This window comes from Petaurus breviceps, unplaced genomic scaffold (genome assembly GCF_028583685.1).
Source record: "Petaurus breviceps papuanus isolate PSGF00001 unplaced genomic scaffold, PetGlider_PUasm1.0 90730, whole genome shotgun sequence".
Taxonomy (NCBI): domain Eukaryota; kingdom Metazoa; phylum Chordata; class Mammalia; order Diprotodontia; family Petauridae; genus Petaurus; species Petaurus breviceps.
The window spans coordinates 13442082-13464217 of NW_027187324.1; the positions used below are offsets into that span (position 1 = coordinate 13442082).

A 22136-nucleotide genomic window follows, 5' to 3' on the forward strand; every position below is an offset into this window, starting at 1 on the left:
TTATACTCCCTGGGTCTTGATTTGCTCATCTGTAAAATGAAAGGGTTAACATAGATAAGACTATGAGGTATCTTCCAGCTCTGTATCTGTAATCCCATGATCCTTTCTACAAAATCCTTTCTTCATTGTGCCAAAGTCCTTACCTAGTTGGCTTCATTCCTATACAGAGGCTTAGTCCCCTTCCTCTGCCATAAACATAATCTACAGTCATCTTTGGGTGTATGTCTCTCATTAACTATAAACACACACCTGTGAACTCTTAATCATTCTCATACAACAGTAAGGTAAACAGAGGCAGAAGGTAAACAATCTCTACCCCCAGGATCAGAAATAACAAGCTACTTCACTATTCTTATTGATCTACTTGTCCCTCTCTACCTTTGTTGACCTTCCTAGATTTTGGACTGGGTTCATCTTCCTGGATCTATGAAGCCTTCCTGATCCTCCCTACCTTCACACCAAGGGACATAACATTGGCAGAAGAAAAAGCCATAGGTTGCCTTAGACATACACAAAAGGGGTAATCAACCATTAACTGTACAACTATCAGTTCTGTGTATATAAAGTCAAGACATTGTTTTAATTTTATTTAGACATGAAATTTTCTAGATAAATGGAAGAAACCAAAGATAAAAACCAGTTCTCCAATAGTATAAAAATAACTCTAACAAAAAACAAAACAGATCTCCTTTATTTTATTTAATAATTTTTTTCTAAATAGAGTCAAAGCACTATCTTATAAAAGGGAAAAACAAGTGTCAAGGTTCTTATAAATTAAATTTCTGCAATCCATTGCTCTTAAAAATGAGTAGATAATGGGTTATAGCCTATGTAAACAGTGCCAACAAATACCTGGGTTCAGATAAATGAACCCATCAGAGCTTGCACTCTGTTAACATAATCTTTAAGAGGTTACAGTCATTTTTATATCATGACAAGCCTTCCTTAGGGAGGGTGGGGGAGAAGCACAATGTTAAAGTCCAAGAGAAAGGCCTCCACAATTTTGAATTTTTTTTATTTACAGAGGCTTTATTAAGTTTCTTATTGTAAAGCACTTTCTTTCCATTTTGATTCCAGTTCATTCAATCTGAAAACCAATAAGTACCTATTATCTGCCAATTACTATATTCGTTACTGGAGATACAAAGACAACAATCAAAGCAGTTGCTGCCCTAAAGGAGTTTACATTCTAATAGGGGAAAATAGAACTACAAAATACAAAATATATACAAAGTGATGGGAGGTGGGATGGTTTGAGGTTCAGGAAAGACCTTGTGTCAGAGATGGTACTAGAGCTGAGCTACAAGACTCCAGGGTGGCCTAACTAGCTTATCATAGTGCAGAGATAACTCTGGGTTCTCAAAGTAACGTAGGACACAGGCAGGTTCTGTCCTAACGGAAGGCCTTCAAGTTGGGTTCTGACAATAGACTGTCTACTTCACAAGCACCAGTACAGCTATATACAGAGGGGCTCTTTATCACTGGCCATTAGGTGATAGAAGCATTGAAGCAGCAACAAGGTACATAAAAACATTTAATCTGCATCAAATGAAACTGCAAAAATAAACACACAAAAAGCAAGCTATCACCAATCAGTGGTCAAGTCCACCAACAGGTCTTAACAAGCAAGTATTGGCGGGAGAGCACATCACACATTGTTGTGAAGTCCAGCGTACATAGGCAAGAATATGTACATGTAATGACTTGTTTACAATATGATGCTATATGATTACATGACACAATATTTTGTTATCAAAATTTCAATGCAGGTAAAAAAATCAAAACTTTGCAATAATTATTAAATTTAAGACATATTTTTAATTATATATTTTTTGAAATGGCACAAATTTTTAAAAAAAGAAAATTAAAGGGTTGAAGAAAGTAGATTTCCAGGGCATACTGAGTAATTTTTTTTAAAAAAAGGAGTGGTAGGCCAAATAAGTTTGGAAACCTCTGACCTAGAGGTAACCAGAACTTGTTTATTGTCAGGTAAGGACCTTACTTTGAAAGTAACAATAGTTAACATTTTTAAATGTAATTTTTGGTTCCCTCTTCCTGTACCCTTTCTACTATTCTGCTACTAGTGCTGCAGAAACTGAAGGGCCATTTTGTATTTTGTCAGTTTGTTTCATGGGTTTCCAAGGCCAAAGAATTCATTGTTCAATGGCCACCAGCCTTTCTATGATTAGTGAGGTTGGTCCTTGGATAGTAGGTATTCTATCTGCTTCCAAGTCTCTATCCCCAACGGATCTGACTTGGCAAAACCTATCAGAGCATGAGCTCTGCTGCCATAGGCTATGAGGACTTAGTGTCATCTCTATATCATGATGAGGCATTACAATAGAGATTTTGTGAAGAAAAACAAAGTATTAACGAAACCAAGGGAAATCATATGATTTTCTCAATAGATGCAGAAAAAGTTTTTGACAAAATGCAACACTCATTCCTATTAAAAACAATAGAGAGTGTTTGAATAAATGGATCTTTCCTTAAAATGATAAGTATTATCTATCAAAAACCATCAGCAAACAGTATCTGTAATGGGGATAAGTGAGATGCTTTCCCAAGGAGGGAAAAGTGAGATGCTTTCCCAAGGAGGCCCATTATCACCACTATTATTCAACATTGTCCTAGAAATGGTAGAAGAAAAAGAAATTGAAGGAATTAGACTAGGCAATGAGAAAACAAAACTATCACTCTTTGCAGATATGATAGTATACTTAGAGAATCCTAGAGAATCAAAAAGCTACATTAAATAATTAACAACTTTGGCAAAGTTACAGGATATAAAATAAACCCACACAAATCATCAACATTTCTATATATTGCCAACAAAGCTCAACAAGAAGAGATAGAAAGAGAAATTCTATTTAAAATGACTGTAGACAATATAAAATACTTGGGAGTCTACCTGCCAAGAGAAACCCAAGAACTATATGAACACAATTACAAACCACTTTTCCATACAAATAAAGACAGATCTAAACAATTAGAAAAATATCAATTATGGGTCAGCCAAGTTAATATAATAAAAATGAAAATTCTACTTAAATTAATTTACCTATTCAGTACCATGCTAATTAAACTACCAAAAATTATTTTATAGAGTTAGAAAAATAATAACAAAATTCATCATGAAGAACAAAAAGTCAAGAATATTAAGGGAATTAATGAAAAATTCAAAGAAAGGTGGTCTAGCCATACCAAATCTAAAACTATATTATAAAGCAGCAATCATTAAAACTATTTGGTATTAAGAAATAGAGTGGTAGATCAGTGGAATAGATCAGGTACACAAGACACAGCAGTAAATGATTATAGTAATCCACTACAGTAAACTATAGTAATAGTTCGATCAACCCAAAGACTACAGCTTCTGGGGTAAGAACTCATTATCTGACAAAAACTCCTGGGGAAACTGGAAAATAGTATGGCAGAAACTAGGCATAGACCAACATCTCATATGTACTCTACCATTAGTCATACAAATAAATGCCTTTCAAGTTAAAACAATTAAATACTACCAAACTAAGATGTATTGCAGGTTGTAATGTTAATATAGTAGGAAGATCTTCCCCATCCATTAATAGGCCCACGTGACCACATGTTGATCATGGATGTCTTGCTGCTTTCATGGCTACGATATATCCTGAATCACATAGAGCCCATTGGGAGAGGAATTTACGTAAGGAGGAGCTTGCTTATGGGGAGGCTTACTTGTAGGAAGGTTTTCACACCTTTTGGTACTAAGCTAATTAGGCACTGAGTCAGAAGGTTGTGGTGCCTTCTGCCTCTAAGCCTAGTAATTGAAAATTATATATACTAGGAGGTTGGTATTTTGCTTTGGGGGCTCACTCGTGAGAAGGACCTTTTGATTCCCTGGACGGGATCCTGAGTAGCCATTTGTTAAGAGCCCTTCCCCCTCCCCCCCCACCCCACCCCCCACACGGCTCTGATGTTGGTGCTCTCCCAGTCCAGTGGTGCATTATTCTGTTTAGAGAACTGGAGCCCTGTCTATTGGATTCTTTCTTGGATACTCACTTCTTTCCCTTTATCTGTACTTATCTGTCTGCTAATTACATTTAAATTTCAACCCCTTTAAAGTTGTCTTTCCTTTAGAAAACCAGATAAAAGAACCTGTGCTATCAGGCCATTCTGGGTGTGCTAAGGTGCTTGCTAATACACAGGTGAAAGTTGAAATGACTGAGGAAACCAAGGTTCAAGCTTCCCAGCATATCAATTTATTAAGCAGTGAATGCCAGTTGCCCAATAAATCAGGACCAGGCCCTTCAGTTTTAGTACAGGACCCCAAAAACAGACTAGACTCATAATTAAATAGACAGGAAATTGAGCTAGCTCCAGAATTTAGTCCAATGTGGGTTCACTCAATTCCCACTACCACTAGATGTTCTGATTCCCTCATATAGGATTCTCTAAAATCAGTGTTGTTCAACTTTATGAAGTGATGAAAACTGTTTTGACTTAGTGTTTAAGCCTGTCTGCAATATTAGAAACAAGATCTTAGGGTTCTAAGAGTGACACTAATAAATATGCTCCCTTAGCCAAAATTCCAATGACTTCGATGTTCTTTGGGGGAAAAAATACTTCCTGGTATACCAGAGTTTATGAAAAATGATATGATAAACACTGCTCTACTAGATAAGTGAAGGTAACTACTCATTTTTTTTAAGTTTTAGGGAACCCAAAAATGAAATATTTTACAAAAATGGTTAGTTTCTTTTCAAACAAAATAAAGTTCTTTGTGTCTATTTAGTCAAAACAACTAGATTCATTGGCAAGGTCCAGTCAATAGGTTCCATTTCTCATAAACTGTTTCATTTTTTGTATTCTTAGATCTTAGTGATTAGTACATAGCAGTCAATCTAATAAATGTTTATTGAATGAATGGATTTCTATTCTCTTGATCTTTTTTTTCAGAGATACTTGTAAGGGAGTCTGGGTGGGAGGGCGGAAAGAGTGAATAAATTCCATGGTATTCTGGGTGTCAATCTTTTGGAACAGAAATTCTGTGTTTTACCTTTCTCTAGCCCTCTTTTCTTTCTATCACTTCCAGAGGAAAGAATATTTTCAGGCTTACCAGGGGTATTTAAATGAGCCTTCCTGTTGTTCATCCTTCATTTTTTAAAGAGGAACAAAGACATCATGGGGTAATGTCTTGACTTGTGTGAGAATTGAATTTAAGTGAGGCAGAGTTGCACAAAGTCCTCAGCCTCACTATCTCTTCAAGAATCATCAAGTCCAGCGGCAAGACGTCAAGCTGACTGGTATGACCAAGGATACAGTGGATGACCTTGGCATCTTTGATGTCTGACCAGGCTCTAAGCACTCCACAGCACCCGCTTCAGCCCCTTCATGGCCTTTGGACCAAAATGTTTTCATCTGCCCATTCTGTTGTGGAAAGTCTTCACATGCTTGGGGTTGACAGTCCCCTAACTCATCGACAGGTTGAAGGCCTGTCATTTACCCTAAACCTGGTTAAGACAGTTTTACTGGGTATGTCTGCTGTGTATGCTACAGCTTCTTAGAGACTCAGATCAGAGCTGGGTGACAGTTGGACACCAAAAGTAGGTGAGCAGCCCTCATACCAGAAGTGCTAGCCCTTCCTGAACAACCCAAACACCCCTCCTGTTCTGTAAGCAGAGAAAATCGCTTCTGGGTAGATCTACAGAGTAAGACAGACAAATGAAACAAAAGTTTACATAGTTCAAACTAACCATAAAAAATGAAAGCCATTTCACCTGCTACTTCCAGATCATTGAGTCAAAGGCTTCAGTTTGCCCAGATAATCCCCAAAACAACCTCAATGCCTCATTGAGAATTGTGTGTGAATACACCTTGAGAAAAAGCTACTTTTAATTGGATAATATGTTGACAATAATATCTAACTTTCTCATGGCATCTTCTAAGAGAATTGAAGGTTTTTAAGTATTCTATGATGGAAACTAATGTGGATAAAGTTTCATTGTATTTTTGCTATTCATGCTTTAAAAGGAACACTCTCAAAGCTGGTGGGCCTAAACTTTGACCTAACAGCTGTGTTTCAGATACTGGCTCATGTATAGAACTTACACTTTGAACAGACTGACCCAAATGGGAAAAATATCACATGGTTAAATGTGAGCCTCTGAATAGAGAGAAAAACAGTACATTAGCTATTATAAGGTCAAAACCCTCTCAAACAGATCTCTTTTAAAAAAAAGAAAGAAAACAGTCTTTGGAGCTGTCATTTAACAAGCCCACAGGTCTCAGCTGCTGGATATGGGAATTATAGGTAGATCAAATTCCTTTCCTATAGCTTTTAGCAATGTTTCTTGAAAATTTTTAGTTGAGATCATCAAAACCATATTATCAAGTGACTGCCCCAGTGCAAAGACTATAACATGGTCATCAGGGAACTTGAGTTTTATTACAAAATTAAAACATTTTTGGACAAAAATTCACATGAGTCCTGGAAGCAGCTGCCAACTAACTAATCATAATTCAGGAAAAAAAATCAAACTCATTTTGACAGATCAAAGCAAGTGATTTTCAAGTCAGATGGAAGAGTAATAATTTTATGAATCCATACTTATAATTTCACAAAATATGGATTTAGAGGAAGCAATCATGAATGATTTTTTACTTATTAAGTCTATGTAGCACAAAGCAAAGTTGGTAATATTCAGTATTTAATTCTCTAAAATTATATATACTGTACACAATAAACTAAATTCTCCCTCTGCACAAGAAAAAGTTAAGTTGACACAAGGCAGTTGCACAAACAAACATGCCTCTAAATACTGCATAAAGTAGGTATTACTGTCCAAATTCGACATACAAAGAAATATATGTGAGAGGTAAACTAAAATCAAGGTCATAAAGAGAATTAGGAGGCAAGTACCAAAGTCACAGGTAATCTGACTCCCAGTTTCTTGTCCTTGGCATTCTTCTGAAGTTGAAGTGGCCCATTCACTATGTCCTTTGAATTTTAAAAGCTAATGACCTAGGGGGAGCACCTTTTTGCCCCTTTCCCTCATACAAAATTAAAATAGGAGTTAGTTTTGCCTTGGTTTCCAGAAAATTAAGAGACAAAAGATAGAGGATTTATGACTGGTTTTTAAGTGAGTACTAAACTTTAAAAAAAAAACTGCTAATAATGTTATTTCTACAAGAAAGAGTGGGAAATGAAATAGGGAATTCTCAAATGAGGAAATTCCCTCCATTGATGCAGGTTGGTACCTTATCTGCAACTTATAGTCTTAAAAAGTTGCCTAGAACATGAGAAATTAAGTGATTTGCCCAGGGTTCACACAGTCAACATATGTTAGACTTTCACCCATATCTTCCTGGCTGGCTTGCTGGACCATCTCCAGTTGTCCTGATGCATATCTGGCCACTGAACCCAAATGGCTCTGGAGGAGAAAGTGAGGCTGGTGACTTCATGCAGCCTTCCTTTACTCAAATCAAAGAACTGCAAGTCATGTCATCATCTTCCTGATGTCATGGCCCACTTGGAGAACAAGGGACAAACCTCCTGGCTGGCTTTCTATACACTATATTTGTAAAAATAGAAATGTTTATCCCCTCCTTTCCTCCCACTATTCCAACATGCTTCTGTAAAGATTTGGGATAGCTACATTTAATCATTATCAATTGTTGCCTCAACTTCCTTATCTAGGAAAATAGGAAGTGTCATTTTAATACTTAGAAAACGTACCTAGTGTAGTAACTGTTGTCCACAGTTTCCATTTTCTGCACAGCCCTGATATTGTTTTTTTTTTTAAAGCAATTGGGGTTAAGTAACTTGCTCAAGGTTACACGGCCAGATATTTCTGGGTGTGGTGCTGAGTATCTGAGCCCGGATTTGATCAAGGTCATCCCGACACTGGAGCCGGTGCTCTTACTCACTGAGCCACCTGGCCACCCCTAAGCAAATTGGGATTAAGTAACTTGCTCAAGGTTACACGGCCAGGTGTTTCTGGGTGGGTGCTAAGTGTCTGAGCCCAGGATTCGATCTCCAGGTCTTCTCAACACTGGAGCCGGTGCTCTTACTCGCTGTGCTCTTACTCGCTATGCTACCTGGCCGCCCCCTGATATTGTTATTTTGATGGGATGTATATTTTTTGATGTCCTCCATGATACTTCATGATGATGTGGAAATGACCCTGTGTCCTCAGACGGTGCCAGTGGAGCATGAACCTTGGGAGGTTCCTATGAAGCTAGAAAGGTTGTAGGTAGGAGCCTAGTGATCAATCTATGAGTCATTTACAAGTATTTGATTTATTAATGGCCTACTACGTACAGGGCCTAACCACAGCATAGGGAGGATGTCCAACAAGCAGCGCTTAGTTTAGTTACACATCATGCCCTTTCACCTAACATACTTATGGAATGTCACCTACATACCCTCTCATCCATCTCCCTTGGATCTATATGAAGACTGTGACCCCATCACAGCAGGCTAAAAAGTGACCATGACTAGCCTAAACCAGGAAATAGAGCGGTATTGCTGATACAATTCTGCCATCCATCAGCTATAATAGTGGAACGGAAGAAAACAATGAACAAAAAATTTTCCTCCTTTCCCTTTCAGCAGCCTCGCCCCATGCACATGGTTTCTATTATCTTTTGTAGTCTCTTTTTTATCTATGTGTAAGTGTAGGCCTGGACAGAAAGAGAATACAAGAGGAACAAAAGGTGAGGGAGATGAGAATGGGCCATTTTTATACTGAAGGGGACATTTAGGGGACTTTTAGATAGGAGGCTTCATGTGCATAAAGGAGAGATAAGAGTCCATTAAATTCCCTGAGAATTTCCCCTATACTATCAATCAGACTAGAATGAAAAATCCTACAGGTACAGAGGAATTATAATTATCAATTTGAAGATAATACATGTATATGTGTGTATATATACATACATAAGTGTATATATATATACACACACATGCATGCGTGTGTGCATGTGCACGTAAAGGCAACATGACAGTGGATAGTTTTGCAATCATAAAGACCTGAGTTAAAGCCCTGACTCAATAGCCACGTAAGCCCTGGGAAGTTACTTAAACTCACAGTACCCTGGGCAACTCTCTTTACAAAAGTAGCCATTTGCCTCAGTGGACAGAGTATCCTCCTTTGGAGTAGACTAATGAAATAGCAATGTATGAGACTGTGTGTGCATACACATACATATACACTTCACATGCTGCTGGTCCTGGCATGGCCTTGGGTAACCCAGACTCATTTGAACACCACAGTAAAGCAGTAAAGTAAGACTCCAAAGGAGGATTTCCTTTAAAAATTGATTTTTAGGGGCAGCTATGTGGCACAGTAAATAGAACACCAGCCCTGGAGTCAGAAGGACCTGAGTTCAGATCGGGCCTCAGACACATAACATAACACTTAGTAGTCATGTGACCTTGGGCAAGTCACTTAACCCCAATTGCCCTGCCTTCACCCCTCCAAAAAGAAAAATAAAAGTTGATTTTATATAAGTAAGGAAAAAAGTGAAAGGGCTTACAGAAATAAAAGGCAGTCCCCTCTTCAAAATATGAAAGCCTAATTATCTACACATAAGTTTATGAATTTGCTTCTCCTCTGTAGTGGTTTAAGAGTTTGTTTTTTTATCCCAGTCCCACCATCTTGTCCCTTTAAATGCCAGAAAGCACCCAAAAGCCTTTTTTTTTCCCTTTGGGAGGCATTAAATACTAGAAGGGAAGAGATGCAGAGGAAAACTGGTTCATTTTCTTCAAAGACCGAGGTTTGCTGCTATAATTCTGTAACACAAATAGCAACTTGGCATTCCCTAGCTTCTTCGATTTCCCCCAACCGGAAAAACACTGATCTAGAATTCCTTCTGAGAGCAATGATTTCAGTGAATAAAGTTCATGCAGTAAAATTCCCCAATATTAAAAATGGAGCTAACCACCTTCCCCTGCCTCCCATCTTCACCTATGTAAATATCAGTTTTAATTAAGGCATGTCTCACTCTTTATATTTCTCCTTTTCTCTACCAATTTTAATCCACAGTTCTGCTGTCATCACCACCTACATTCCCCATGTTCCTAAAAAGGTACATATGCTACAGAGTACTGAGGTAAAGACAACAGTCACCAATCAGAATTCTTCCTCCCATTCTGAGCCATGTTGCCTGTGCCTTCTTGGGCACAGATTCATCAAGTGAAGAAATCAGTTCCTGGCACAGCTGGTCAATCACACAGTGAGAAGTTCATTTGATAGTACCAAACACATCATTATTCCCACAACAACTTGGGAAGTTTTCCCACTATTTAGGAAAATTTTTAACTGCAATCAGACTAGGTTCCAAGTGAATTCATACCCAATAAGCAGGAGGAATAAGTAAAGTAGTGAATGATTATTTTGCTTTTAGTATTTAATAGAATACATAACAAGTCACATAATCAAGGATTTATTACTCCACAAGACGAAGAGAAAAACACTATTAAGGATGTTAGTTATACAGCTAGTTGTGAATATGGAAAATAAAAATCTGTATCACGTTTAGAAGACATATGAAGAATTTTTCCCCAGAAGTGTATACAAATGAGAAAAGTTCATAATCAACTTATTATAAAATGAAGTGGAGATTTTTTCCCCCCTTGGTTTCCTGATTACTTGGTTCAGTAGGATGATTAAAATTTTTACATTAAATGACATATGCCAATGATCCATTTCCACAAAAGTTAGGAGAGGAGGGGAAAAGATCTCAAAACCTGAAAGCTATAAAAATTGCGTGGGAATTTTACATTCTTCAGCTGACAATAGAATAGCAACTTTTGTTCATAGAATCATAGTGATTGGGGGGTGGAAGCTACCTCAGAGACCATTTGGTCTAACTTCTCATTAAAAAATGAGGAAACTGAGGCCCAGGGAGGTGAAATCATTTACTCAAGTTCACATAGCTAGTTAGTAGCAGAGCATTCCTCAATTTTTCAAATTACTAGTCTACCTGAAAAAATTTGAAATAACATAATCATTGACTTTTTTCAAATTAGCATCTAGGATAGAGCTTTTCATCTTTTTTGTAAGGAAATATTTCATCTTGATTTATTTTGAAAAAGAAATAGAGGAACTTTCATCTATTTTCAAAGTCAGAAAGGCAACAGTACTGTATTTTACATTAAGATTGTTCTTATACCCCCATACATATGTGAAAGGAAAAAAAAAAGCCCTATCTGAAGATCCAAGTCCACCGGTTCATATTCCACCTACTCAAGATTTCTCTCTTCTGTAGAGCTGCCAGTGTGAGGCAATGAAGTTCTCAGGACATCCCAGTATAGAACTTAAATCCTCAACTTTTAGTCTGTAATTATTGGCAGCTGTTTTGCCAGCAGTGTTACTTTTGGAAACCAAAGAGAACTTTATAACAGACTCATTTCTCAAAAATAAAGATTTAAACAAGTCATCTAAGAAATTTCATTCAATATCTGAATGTCCTCACAGTGAAGGAAAATAGCCATTTGAATAATCATTAATGGCTAGTTATTCAAAAATCCAGTACAAAGAAGCTTCTCCAATAGGTTCACAACATAGATCCATGCTCTCTGTAGCCTATTATTAAAGCAAACCTTCAATCAATAAAACTTGTTATTTTCACTGTGAAAGAAACTCTTCATGAGTTTCTAGTTCTCCCTCAAGACTTTTCTCTGTGACAATATTCTACTAAAATTACCATTACTTTCATTAATAATGTACTGATTTTTCTGCAAGATTAGAAAAACCCCTATTTTCAGAGGTGAGTTTAGTGTGATTTGGGTGGTATATCTGTATAGCACTACACAAATGAAGTACTTTATCCAAGTTCCATGAAAATTCCCTGCATTAAAGAAAACTGAATCATAAGCAGTTTATATTGAAAGTTTGCGTGAAAATAAACCAAGTATGAGTATTCCTCAACTGACAATGAACTTGTTCAGAGAAGTTGCCATGTATATAATCTGTTGTGCAAGAATGTGGGATTGGGAAGCTTTTTCTTGCTAGAGATATAAACACAATAATGTCAAATACAATGTATTCTAGATTTTTAACACTTTAATCAAAATACAACCCAATATAAAACACAAGAGTAAAGTATTGAAAAAAATTTAATTTGATCTCTAAAATCCTCAAGGGATTTCTGTTTTCTACACCATTCAGTCTAAAAACTAGGATGAATATGGCTCATAATCTACATGTATAAAAATAGATATCCTGTCAAACATGGTTTCAAAAGAGATAAAACCGTATTAATAGTAATGGTACCTGTTTTTTTAAACCACTAGTGGACTTAAGATGCCCCACCATCACCTTTTTATTTTAAAATGAAACTAAATATTAAGGAATTGGCAATTTCCTGTTGAGCTTCTAAAAATCCAAGAATACATGGATCCACATGGCTAGTTTCCATGTAATCTGAACAAGTCTTATAATAGTCAAAATTACCTGGATAACTAGCATCTCTGCTTCTCTCCCCTTCCCCAAATTTTCCCAAGTTGTTCAGGCACAAGTGTTTTTGCAAGGCCTGAATTACCCAAATTAATTATCTACATTGCCAATATTAAACAGGTAATTGCCAACCCTCAATTTGTTTTGATCTGTAGAAATCTAGCTAAAGGTCCCAATTCAAAGTGAATAGAGGGCTTGAAAAGCAAATAATGAAGGTCTCAAAGCAGATTTCTTTACTAAAATTATTTAGACTGTCAATACAGTCTAAATTCACCAGAAAATTACCAGTCTTTCACTAAAGGCTATGCTCCAGTTTAGGGCATCTCACTTCCAACTTGAGGAGCAAGGGATTCATCTTTTTAAGAAAAGCACAATCAACTCTCTTTAACTATTGAATCCCTAGTCCTCAAACTAAAGGATATACAAAACATCAGATTCAACCCAAAGACTTAATAGATTAAAAATTCACACGGTTTGTAAAGACAGTCATGAGTTTGAGAAATAAGAACCTAGTACTTATGGAAAGTGCTTGCTGGATGGTTTGAATGGAATGTTTATGGGTATGTGGACATAAAGAAGAATCACTGAATCTTTCAATCATTAAGAACCACTAATTCTTTCAATTGCTAAATGTTTCTTGAGGTCCCCCTTAAGAGGAAGAGTAAGTAAAATGGAAAACACACTAAATTCGGAGTCCAAGGACCTCCACAAATAACTTCACTTTTCTAGGCCTGTTTCCTTATCTATAAAGTGAAGGAATTGAACCCAATGACCTCTGTATTCCCTTTCAGATTTGAATCTCTAAGACTTAAGTTCTGAGTGTACTTGTCTAATGAACTAATAACTAAATGTTATAATAATTTTTGTGGTGTTATAATTTTTTTTTTACTAATTTTTTGTGGTGTTCACCTCTGGCCACTAGACACTGAACATTAACTCTCTTCAGACTTCAGTGAGATTAACATTTTAATAATCACCAAGCCTGAGATGGTATTTAAAATACTAAGAGAAATGAAATCATTGTACTTGTATTATCACCTATTCCTATCATCTTATGTCATTCAATGATTCTATCATAAAAACCATTCTTACTTTGGAAAAAAAAAAACCTGTTGCTAGGCAGGCACTGTAATAGAAAATTCTAACCCTCACCATCCCCATTTCAAAAAGAAGAAAAATGTAGCAGATTAAAAATGCAGGTACCTTAACTTTAAGATGGCATCAGATCAACAGAAATTTGGGGATAACTAAGATCCAAGCAAAAAGTAGTAAACCAAACTCAGCTGTACACTTGTATTTCTTTTATACTCAATTTTTTCATAGAAATGGGAATAAGGAAACTGATCAGAACATGTTGCTTTAGTATGTACAGCAAATGAAACAAAGGAATGGGCTAATTTATGATATTTCATAGCATTAGTAAATGAATTTTAAAGCTAAAAGATGAATGTTAAATGTTCACATACTATATATATACATTGGGTCATAACTTATCTAATATTTAAATTGTTTCCATCTTTAATTCAGTTAATGGGCATAATAAGATACAGTACAAGGTTTGTTTTTTAAAAAAAGAAATAAAGAAAAAGCACTTATATACTTTTCCTGAAAATTGCTTCTTACAAAATCTTTTTCAAAAGATACTTCTGAGAAAAGTAGTGAAACAAAAAGATAGAAAGACTTGTAGGCCAGGAAATCTCCAGAGAATGACATCTTACACACTCAGGAGCTAGGATCAGTTTCCTTTCACTTATGATATAGATAGGATATGCAAAAGGGGATTTATTTCATTTTAGAGTAAAGGCATAAGGCAACCAGGTCTCATTCTGTATTCTGTTGCACTAGCCTCAAGTTACCATTTTATTGCTTCGTTAACTTTTAAGCATTTATTTGCCTTCTTTTAAAAATACTCCATTTTACAACTCTCTACAATTGGACAGCTTAGATTTCTCTGCAAATGAATCACCTGGATAGATTCCACCTTTCTTCCAACAAATTTCATGAGAGAAGAATGCAAAAATACTGTTTTCAGGTTTACTCAGCAGTCAAACAAGCATTTGGCTTTTAGAAAATAACAATGTGGTCTTAAATCTATGTGTAACCAAAATGAAACATATTTTACTCAAGTACAGAGGATTTTAAAAAGTGTCATTTAGAATTCCTCTCCAGAATGAGGAAATAAAGTTTAAAGACTAAAACCCTACTGGCAGTTCTTTGGTTAGATCATATAAGTACTAGTAAATTCTAAGTTAGAAATCAGAATGGTGAACTTAATAAGCTGCTTTTTCAGTAACTGTTGTTTTACTGTGTGTTATTTAACATCTTTATAAATTGCTGAGCATGTGCTTTCCTGCACTGTTTGGCATCAGAATCATGCATGTACTTAAACAGATGGTGAAAATGTTCAGATTTCAAACCAAGTCCTCTTCTCCCTAATTCCAATGTACTTGCTAGTCAGAGCTAAGCAAGGACCAAATCTCCTTTACTGAAAGAAAAAGAAACCCCTCCATTCCCACCTGGTGCTTTTTTTTTTTTCTCATCCATGGCTCTTCCACTGAAAATACTGGCTATCCTACTGGCTTTTTTTTTTTTAACTCACTCTCAAATTATTTCATGCAATGCTGCAGACTTGGGCTTACTTACTGTCTTCTGTGGCAGCAATATTTTTCCCTGTTGCCAATAATGGCTGCCATGTCAACTAAAGTATAGCAAAGTGCTCTTGGTGAGGGGCCAGGGAAGTCAGCCTCAGGAAGCACAGCAGTCAACTAGCTCCCTTTCTGCAAGTGTAAGTAGCTTGCAAAGTCTATTCTACACGAAAATGGAAAAAAAAAAAAAACCTAAAAATGTAGCCAGTTGTTCTTTTCTTACTTTAACCTTTAACATTTTTAAAGACTATTCATTTAGAGTAATTCAATTGTATCCAAATGTCCCAAATTCCAGAACAGCCTCTCTTGCTCCCGGTCTATAATACCCTTCGCATCCAGTTAAAATCAATCATTAAAAGGAAGTTTAAAAAAGGCTGTTCTGTAACCTTTTAAAGTCATCAACTTTCCTCAGACTTTAATATTACCAATTTTGAACCCTTTGACCACCTATGAGTCACAAGCACTTGAGAAGATTTCAAGGAATGTTACTTTCTCCAACACCCTGGATACTTTCCCCATCTGAGTTTGAACAGTTCCAGGCGTTGTTGTCAAGTTCAAAGTATTTGGTGCGGTAGGTTTTTCTTCTTGTTGTTTTCTGTTTTGTTTTGTGACAATCTTGTCTCCCTTGATCCAGATTTAAGATAGGCTGGAAAAAAAAAATGGGGGAGGGAGTGGGGGGTCGGAGTGGGACCGAGACGGAGGAGTATGATAGCCAAGCGAAAGGAGAGAAATGTACCTTTCAACCCTTCTCGATAGGAACCGTGTACCGGGGTTAAAAGATCAGCAAAGAAAGGGATCGAACTTCAAGTTCAAGGGCTGGGACAACTAAATTGAAGGGTAAGATGGGCTATTATAGACAAGAAGTCATAACAGAAGGTGTCTCTGAGGAGTAAAGGAGGGTTGTGGAGGTGGGGGGCGCAGATAAAATAATATCCCTCATAGATGCATGGAATGGGGGGAGGGGATGGCTAAAGGAAGGGGGGTGTCCAAATGGTTCACTCCCGGCAGAAGACGTACTCGGTGTAGCTGGTCCAGATCTTGTCCTCGCTCTGGTCCGTACTGCTGGCAAAGGCGCAGGTGCCCGTGGAACTGCAGGCCACCATGTGGAAGCCGGACTCAGAAAGCTTGTCGAAGGCCTGCTCCAGAAAGTTGAACTTGAGGTAGTAGCGAGAGGTGTAGCGCTCCGGAGGCCGGTCAGGGTCTCGGCTCTCGTTCAGGGTCTCCCCGAACACCTCCTTAGCCAGAGACGTCTTGCCACACACTGTTATCCTCGCCACCCGCCGGAACTTGGCGTCCGCCTGCGCGTCTCGCCCGATGGTGTAGGAGCCCCGGTACCCGATGGTGATGTAGCCCGAGCGTCGGCTGCCGTCCAGAGACTGGGAGGGGGTGAGCAGCGGACCCCCGGCGCTCCCAGATGGGCTGCGGCTAGCTAGATCCAGGGTGGGTGAGGGCGCCCCTGCCGAGGCGCCCTCTTGCTGCTCCGGGTCCAGATAGCCCAGGGGCAGTAACTCATCGCCTCCGCCCCCCACGGAGCCCTCTTTGTATACCCCACGCCGAGAATGGGGAGGCGGCGGGCCCGGCCCAGGTTGCTGGGGAGCCCCGAGGCGGCGCACGAGCTCCGGCAGCTGGAAGTACTCCGCCTCTCTCTGCAACCGGCTGCGCTCGGGGAAGTAATCTGGAAGCACAAGCTGCAAGTCCCGCAAGTAATCCAAGATGTAGCGGAAGAGAAAGCCGTCCCGGTCCAGAAAGAAGCGACCTTTACTGTCCCGGGCCAACTCCTGCGGCTGCTGCTGCGAGAACATACGCCAAAGCAGTGAGTCTGGCACTGACACCACGGTGCAGCGCCGGGTCACATACACCTGGCCCCCAACGTTCAGTTCCACGATCTCGGGAAACAGAGGCGGCTCCGACGAAGACGACGAGGAGCCGCTGCCGCCCCCGCCGCCGCCGCCCCCATTGGGTAATCCACGTGTGCTGTCCGCCAGAGCCATGGAGAAGACGCGGATGGGATGGGGATGGAGGAGGTGGAAGAGAAAGAAGAAAGAGAAGACAAGAGCAGAGGAGGAGGCGCCCGGCAAAGCCTCCGGCAGTCACCTTCCAAACACAGGACTTGCCGCTGATGCCCCAGCCCGGCAAAGAAGAGAGAGCCCGGAGGTGAAGGAGAGCGCGCAGCTAGTGCGCCCAGGCGTGGGCTGCGCGGTGCGAGGCCAGCGCACCACCTCTCCCCGTGGCTGCGGGAGAGTCCCGGGCAGCGACCGCCCGCTCTGTGTTTATGTAGAGCTGCCCGCTGCCGCGGCGACTCCCAGGAGGCGTGGGTGGATGCAGAGCTGCGGAGCCAGCTGAAGGCAGCTGAGACTCGGGCTCCCTCCTCACTCCCAGGGCAGGGGAGGGGGAACTAGAAGAGGAGGAGGCTGTCGCGGAGGAGGAGGGGGAGGATGGGGAATATATTTACATGTTAAACGCTGACGTTGTGCCTTTCTCCAACCCCACCGGGCTCGCAACTTGCAGAGCTGCTGCGGTGACCCTTCTGTTTGCCCTTCTTTCCTCCCTAGTTCCGCACTCAAAATCCTGGTAGAGCCGCGCTCTCACTCAACTTTCTTTCTCTTCTTTAGTGAAGGGAGAGGTGGAAAGAAGTGGGAGAGGGAAATTGGAGGGCGACAGCAGCAAAGGGGCGTGGTCCTGTGATTGGATGGAGATCTCTGCATCTCTTAAGAACGCATGAAAACTCTAAGGGAAAGATGAACTTGCTGGGCTCTGCCTAGGAAAGTTGAAGTTATAAGCTCTCAACAGGCAGCATTCTTAAGTTGTTGGAAATTCTCTGGGGAGAATCAAAATTGACTAAAATACTCACCACCCAGAAGTAGAGTGGTTTCATGGGCATCAATGTGTGGACTGAAGAATATTTCATAAGCATACTAATCTCCATTCACTGGACCGCCGGAGGGGGTTTCCTCAACATTTTTCAGGTTAAGGGGATTCCTTAAGATTTCAAAATAGAGAAAACAAAGTTTTGAATTACAACATGAAGAATTTAGGTTAGCTATAGGAAAAAAATTCCAAGTTGTACGAGACTGAGACATCTTGAAATATCATTTAAGATGCATCTCTGATTATTTTAGTGAAACCTTGGCTAAGCGACCACAATATCTGTCCAATTCCTTTCGAACCCAGAGGCTTTTTATTTCTAAGAAATTAAATGCCAAGCAGTTAGCAAAACTGATTTCATTTAGGGATACTATTGTTTAACCCTTATTTCTCTTTTTAAGAGCTTGTCCTGCCAGCTTATTTCATGTCCTCAGAATTTTTTTTTTTTTAAGAGCAGGCAGTAGCTTGCGAGAGGGTGGTGTGATAGAAAGCCCACTGACACTAGGATCCCAGAGAATTGGGTTCTTTCTACCTGGGTTCTACCTAGTTCCGGCTCCACTACTCATTAACTGGCCTCCTCCGCTGCCATTGCCTTGGGAATAAGAAAGGACCCAAATCTATAGCAGCTGGTTTCAAAGCTCTGCTGCTCTTCTGACCCCCAGTGGTGACAGCAGGCAGCTCTGCATGTACACAATGCCAGGGCCTCTCCTACATGTCAATGAGAATGGTTCCTTTTACAGATGGGGATCCTTTCACAGGATGTTGTGTGGAGAATCTTTGGAAGGGCAGAGACACAAGATGGGGTCAATAATGACGTGTCCTAGGGTCGTTGATAAAAGTCACTGCTATAGGTGCCACAAGGATTATATAAGGAAAGGATCAGGGCAGAGTAGCAGGTTATATGTGTCAAAGCTGCAAAATGACGAAGAAGAATAATTAAACCGAGTGTAGTGGAATGAAAACTAGTTTTGGAGTCAAAGTGCAATGATGTTTAAAGATTTAGATTTAGACAGACCTTAGTGGTCATCTATTCTTAACCAACCACCTCATTTTATAGATGAGGAAACTGAGGCCCCCAAAGATTCCATGACTTGCCCAAGGTCACACAGGTAGCTAAGAGGCATAGTTAGGATTCAAATCCTGCTCCTCTAACTAAACCAGCCGTATTTTTCTCTTTGCCACACTGCTTGTGACCTAAGTTCCAGTCTCCACTCAATTACTTCTTAGCCCTGTGACCATAGGCTGCTTCTCTCTGGTCCTCATTTTTCCTATTTGAAGTTCTAGCCAGCTCTAACACTCTTCTGATGCAGTGAACCTAATCAGTATAAATGAAAAGTCAAGATAATGCAGACCAAAAAAAAATTCTTCAATAATAGTTCATAACTATCTCATGTCACTGCCTAAGATGAGCTTACCAACTAATTTTCCCAACAAATTTTATCCTTGATTTCAAATGTTGCCATCTGTGAGAATATTCACATCAGTCCTAGAGAAGACCTGTGCATTTTGGGTAGGATATTGTGTGGAGAATCTTTGGAAGGGCAGACAGGGACACAATAATTGAGTGGGATGAGGAAAGAATGGATAGATTACAGTCAAAATGGTAGAGGAAATCCTCTATGATGAAATAAATCTCCTTTCCCACACTTTTTATTTATTTTTGATGACTAATCGATAACACAAGTTCCAAGTGAACCAGTATCATATTCAGGGGTTGGAGAAGGTGCAATTTGATTGTTCAGTGGCTCTGTTTGTGAAGAGAGGCTACAAAAGCAGCAGAATCTTCAGCCCTATAAAGCCAATAAAAGTCTGCTTTACTCTTCGTGCTCTCCGGATTTGGGCATCTCTCATCAGTGTAAACTATAGAATTTTCGTGTCTAATATTCCCCCTCCTGTGAACAGTGCCCCATTACTACACAGCATTTAGTGGTGGTCTGTTAGAGGTTGCTAGGTGGTAAAAGGGATAGAATGCTGGACCTGGAGTCAGGAAGACCTGAATTCAAATCTAGCCTCAGACACTTCCTAGCTCTGTGACCCTGGACAATTCACTTAATGTTTGCCTTCATTTCTCAACTTTAAAATGGAGTAATAATAATACTTATTTTGAGGGTTGTTGCAAGGATCAAATGAGATAACATTCATAAAGCATGTAGCACAATACCAGGCACATAGTAAACATGATAAATACTGGTTTCCTTCCTTTCTGATTTGGAGCCTTGAATAAACTTTCCATAGAAATAATAATGAAAGGGTGGCTAGGTGGTGCAGTGAATAGAGCACCAGCCCTGGAGTCAGAAGGACTTGAGTTCAAATCTGACCTCAGACACTTAACACTTACTATCTGTGTGACCTTGGGCAAGTTACTTAACCCCAATTGCCCTGCCTTCCCCCATCTAAAAAAAAAGTTAAAAAAAAAAGAGAAATAATACTGAAAAATTATAATTAGATTTCCAGGACATGTTACAAAAGTCTATTCAATTCATAATGGGCTTAATGGATGGTATTATATACCCATAGTACTATGAAATTTGAAAACAATATACAACAATTTTTCTATGAGAAAGTGCATTCAGGGTTTCATGTAGAAATACCAAGAATACAACTCTGAAACTTCAGCAGGGAAAGCTGGATTCTCTTCCTCCAATCTACCAATTCACTAAGCACTGATCTACCTGCTTTACTTATATGCTCTGTGCTTAAACAAACAGTGGGAACAGGATTTCCCCCAACTCCAAGCCAATGGTGGAGGTTCTATTAGTAATGTGACTGAAATCCCCAATTGGACAGGCCTCAAGGTGAGAAATGGAGCTGAGAGGAAAGGATTGAATTGAGGTAAGGGATGGAGTTAGTTACAAGCAACAGCAGGCTGAGGGAAGAGAGATACGAAGTGGGGACAATAGGAAGGGAAGAGACTATGTCACCCAATTGGGATTGAGTAGCAATTCCTCTATTAAAGATTACACTCAGAGGGTGGCTAGGTGGCGCAGCAAGTAAAGCGCTGGCCCTGGAGTCGGGAGGACCCGAGTTCGGTTCAGGCCTCAGACACTTCACAGCCACACTAAAAACTAGCCGTGTTACCTTGGGCAAGTTACTTAACCCCAATTGCCCTCTAAAAAGAAAAAAAAAAGATTACGCTCAAATATTCAAATGCAGAAATAGATTTGTCAGGGCAGCCAGGTGGCTCAGCAAGTAAGAGCACCAGCCCCAGTGTCGGACCCGGGCTCAGATACTTAGCACCACACCCAGAAATAACTGGCCGTGTAACCTTGAGCAAGTTACTTAACCCCAATTGCTTGAAAAAAAAAAGAAATAGATTTGTGACATCACTGTGATATCACATGATATTATTAATGTAGATGGTCCTTCCAAAGGTACAGATTACCACCCATCCATCCCAAGCAGTTCTTGAACATATCCTTCCACAAATTCACACATGTGGCCCATTTGATATACTAGAGACCTTCCTTGGTTATTCTTAGTGTCATTAAAATTCCAGTAAAGTACAAGACTTTGCATGAGTGTAATGTAATGCCAAGGAAGGCAACTTCCCAAGGTTCAGAATACCAGCATAGGTGCTCTCCATTTTATTCAGTAACAAACCCAGAACAGAGAAGATCAAAACATGACATCATTCAAAATACATCATTTACTAAGTGTGATTAAATAATCTCCAAGTACTACCCCACCCCAGGACCTTCCAATCATTCAATCAATTACAAAGTCTCTGTTCTAAATACTTCTCCACCCCTAGGCTATACCTTAATTAAGTCCACCACAAAGCCCCTCTTCTCAAATGGAGATTAGTTTCCAAACATAAGGTCAAAAGTTCCCCACCCCTGGATCACAATTGAATCTATCCCAGAGTTACATCAAGTTTAAACACAGCACTTAATACCCAAATGGAGGTCTTTTCTTCATCTTGACAAGAGGCAAGTTCTCAGCAATCTTAGTTCCTGGGGAGACAAGGCTTAGCAAGGCCATAAGATACATTGCCAGTCCCTTCATGAATTCATCCTCTGTCTGTAGAACAGTCCTAGAACCCCTGAACACATTAGCAAAGCCCTCTCCCAGGATTTCTGTAAACATACAACAAGAAAATCCTTCTTCAGGGCTTCTGAACCAACAGAAAGGCTCCCAGACCCCTGCAACAACAGCACTGTCCTTCACCAGTGGACAGTATTCA

General features: G+C 39.5%; 1 protein-coding gene across 1 annotated transcript; it reads right to left on the reverse strand.

The window, feature by feature from the left end:
* Positions 1–10364: 10364 nt before the first annotated feature.
* KCTD12 (potassium channel tetramerization domain containing 12) lies at positions 10365–17924 on the reverse strand. Its single transcript, XM_069066833.1, has one exon. It carries the CDS (start codon positions 17077–17079, stop codon positions 16084–16086), a length of 996 nt encoding a protein of 331 aa, XP_068922934.1. The 5' UTR covers positions 17080–17924; the 3' UTR covers positions 10365–16083.
* Between the last annotated feature and the right edge of the window lie 4212 nt (positions 17925–22136).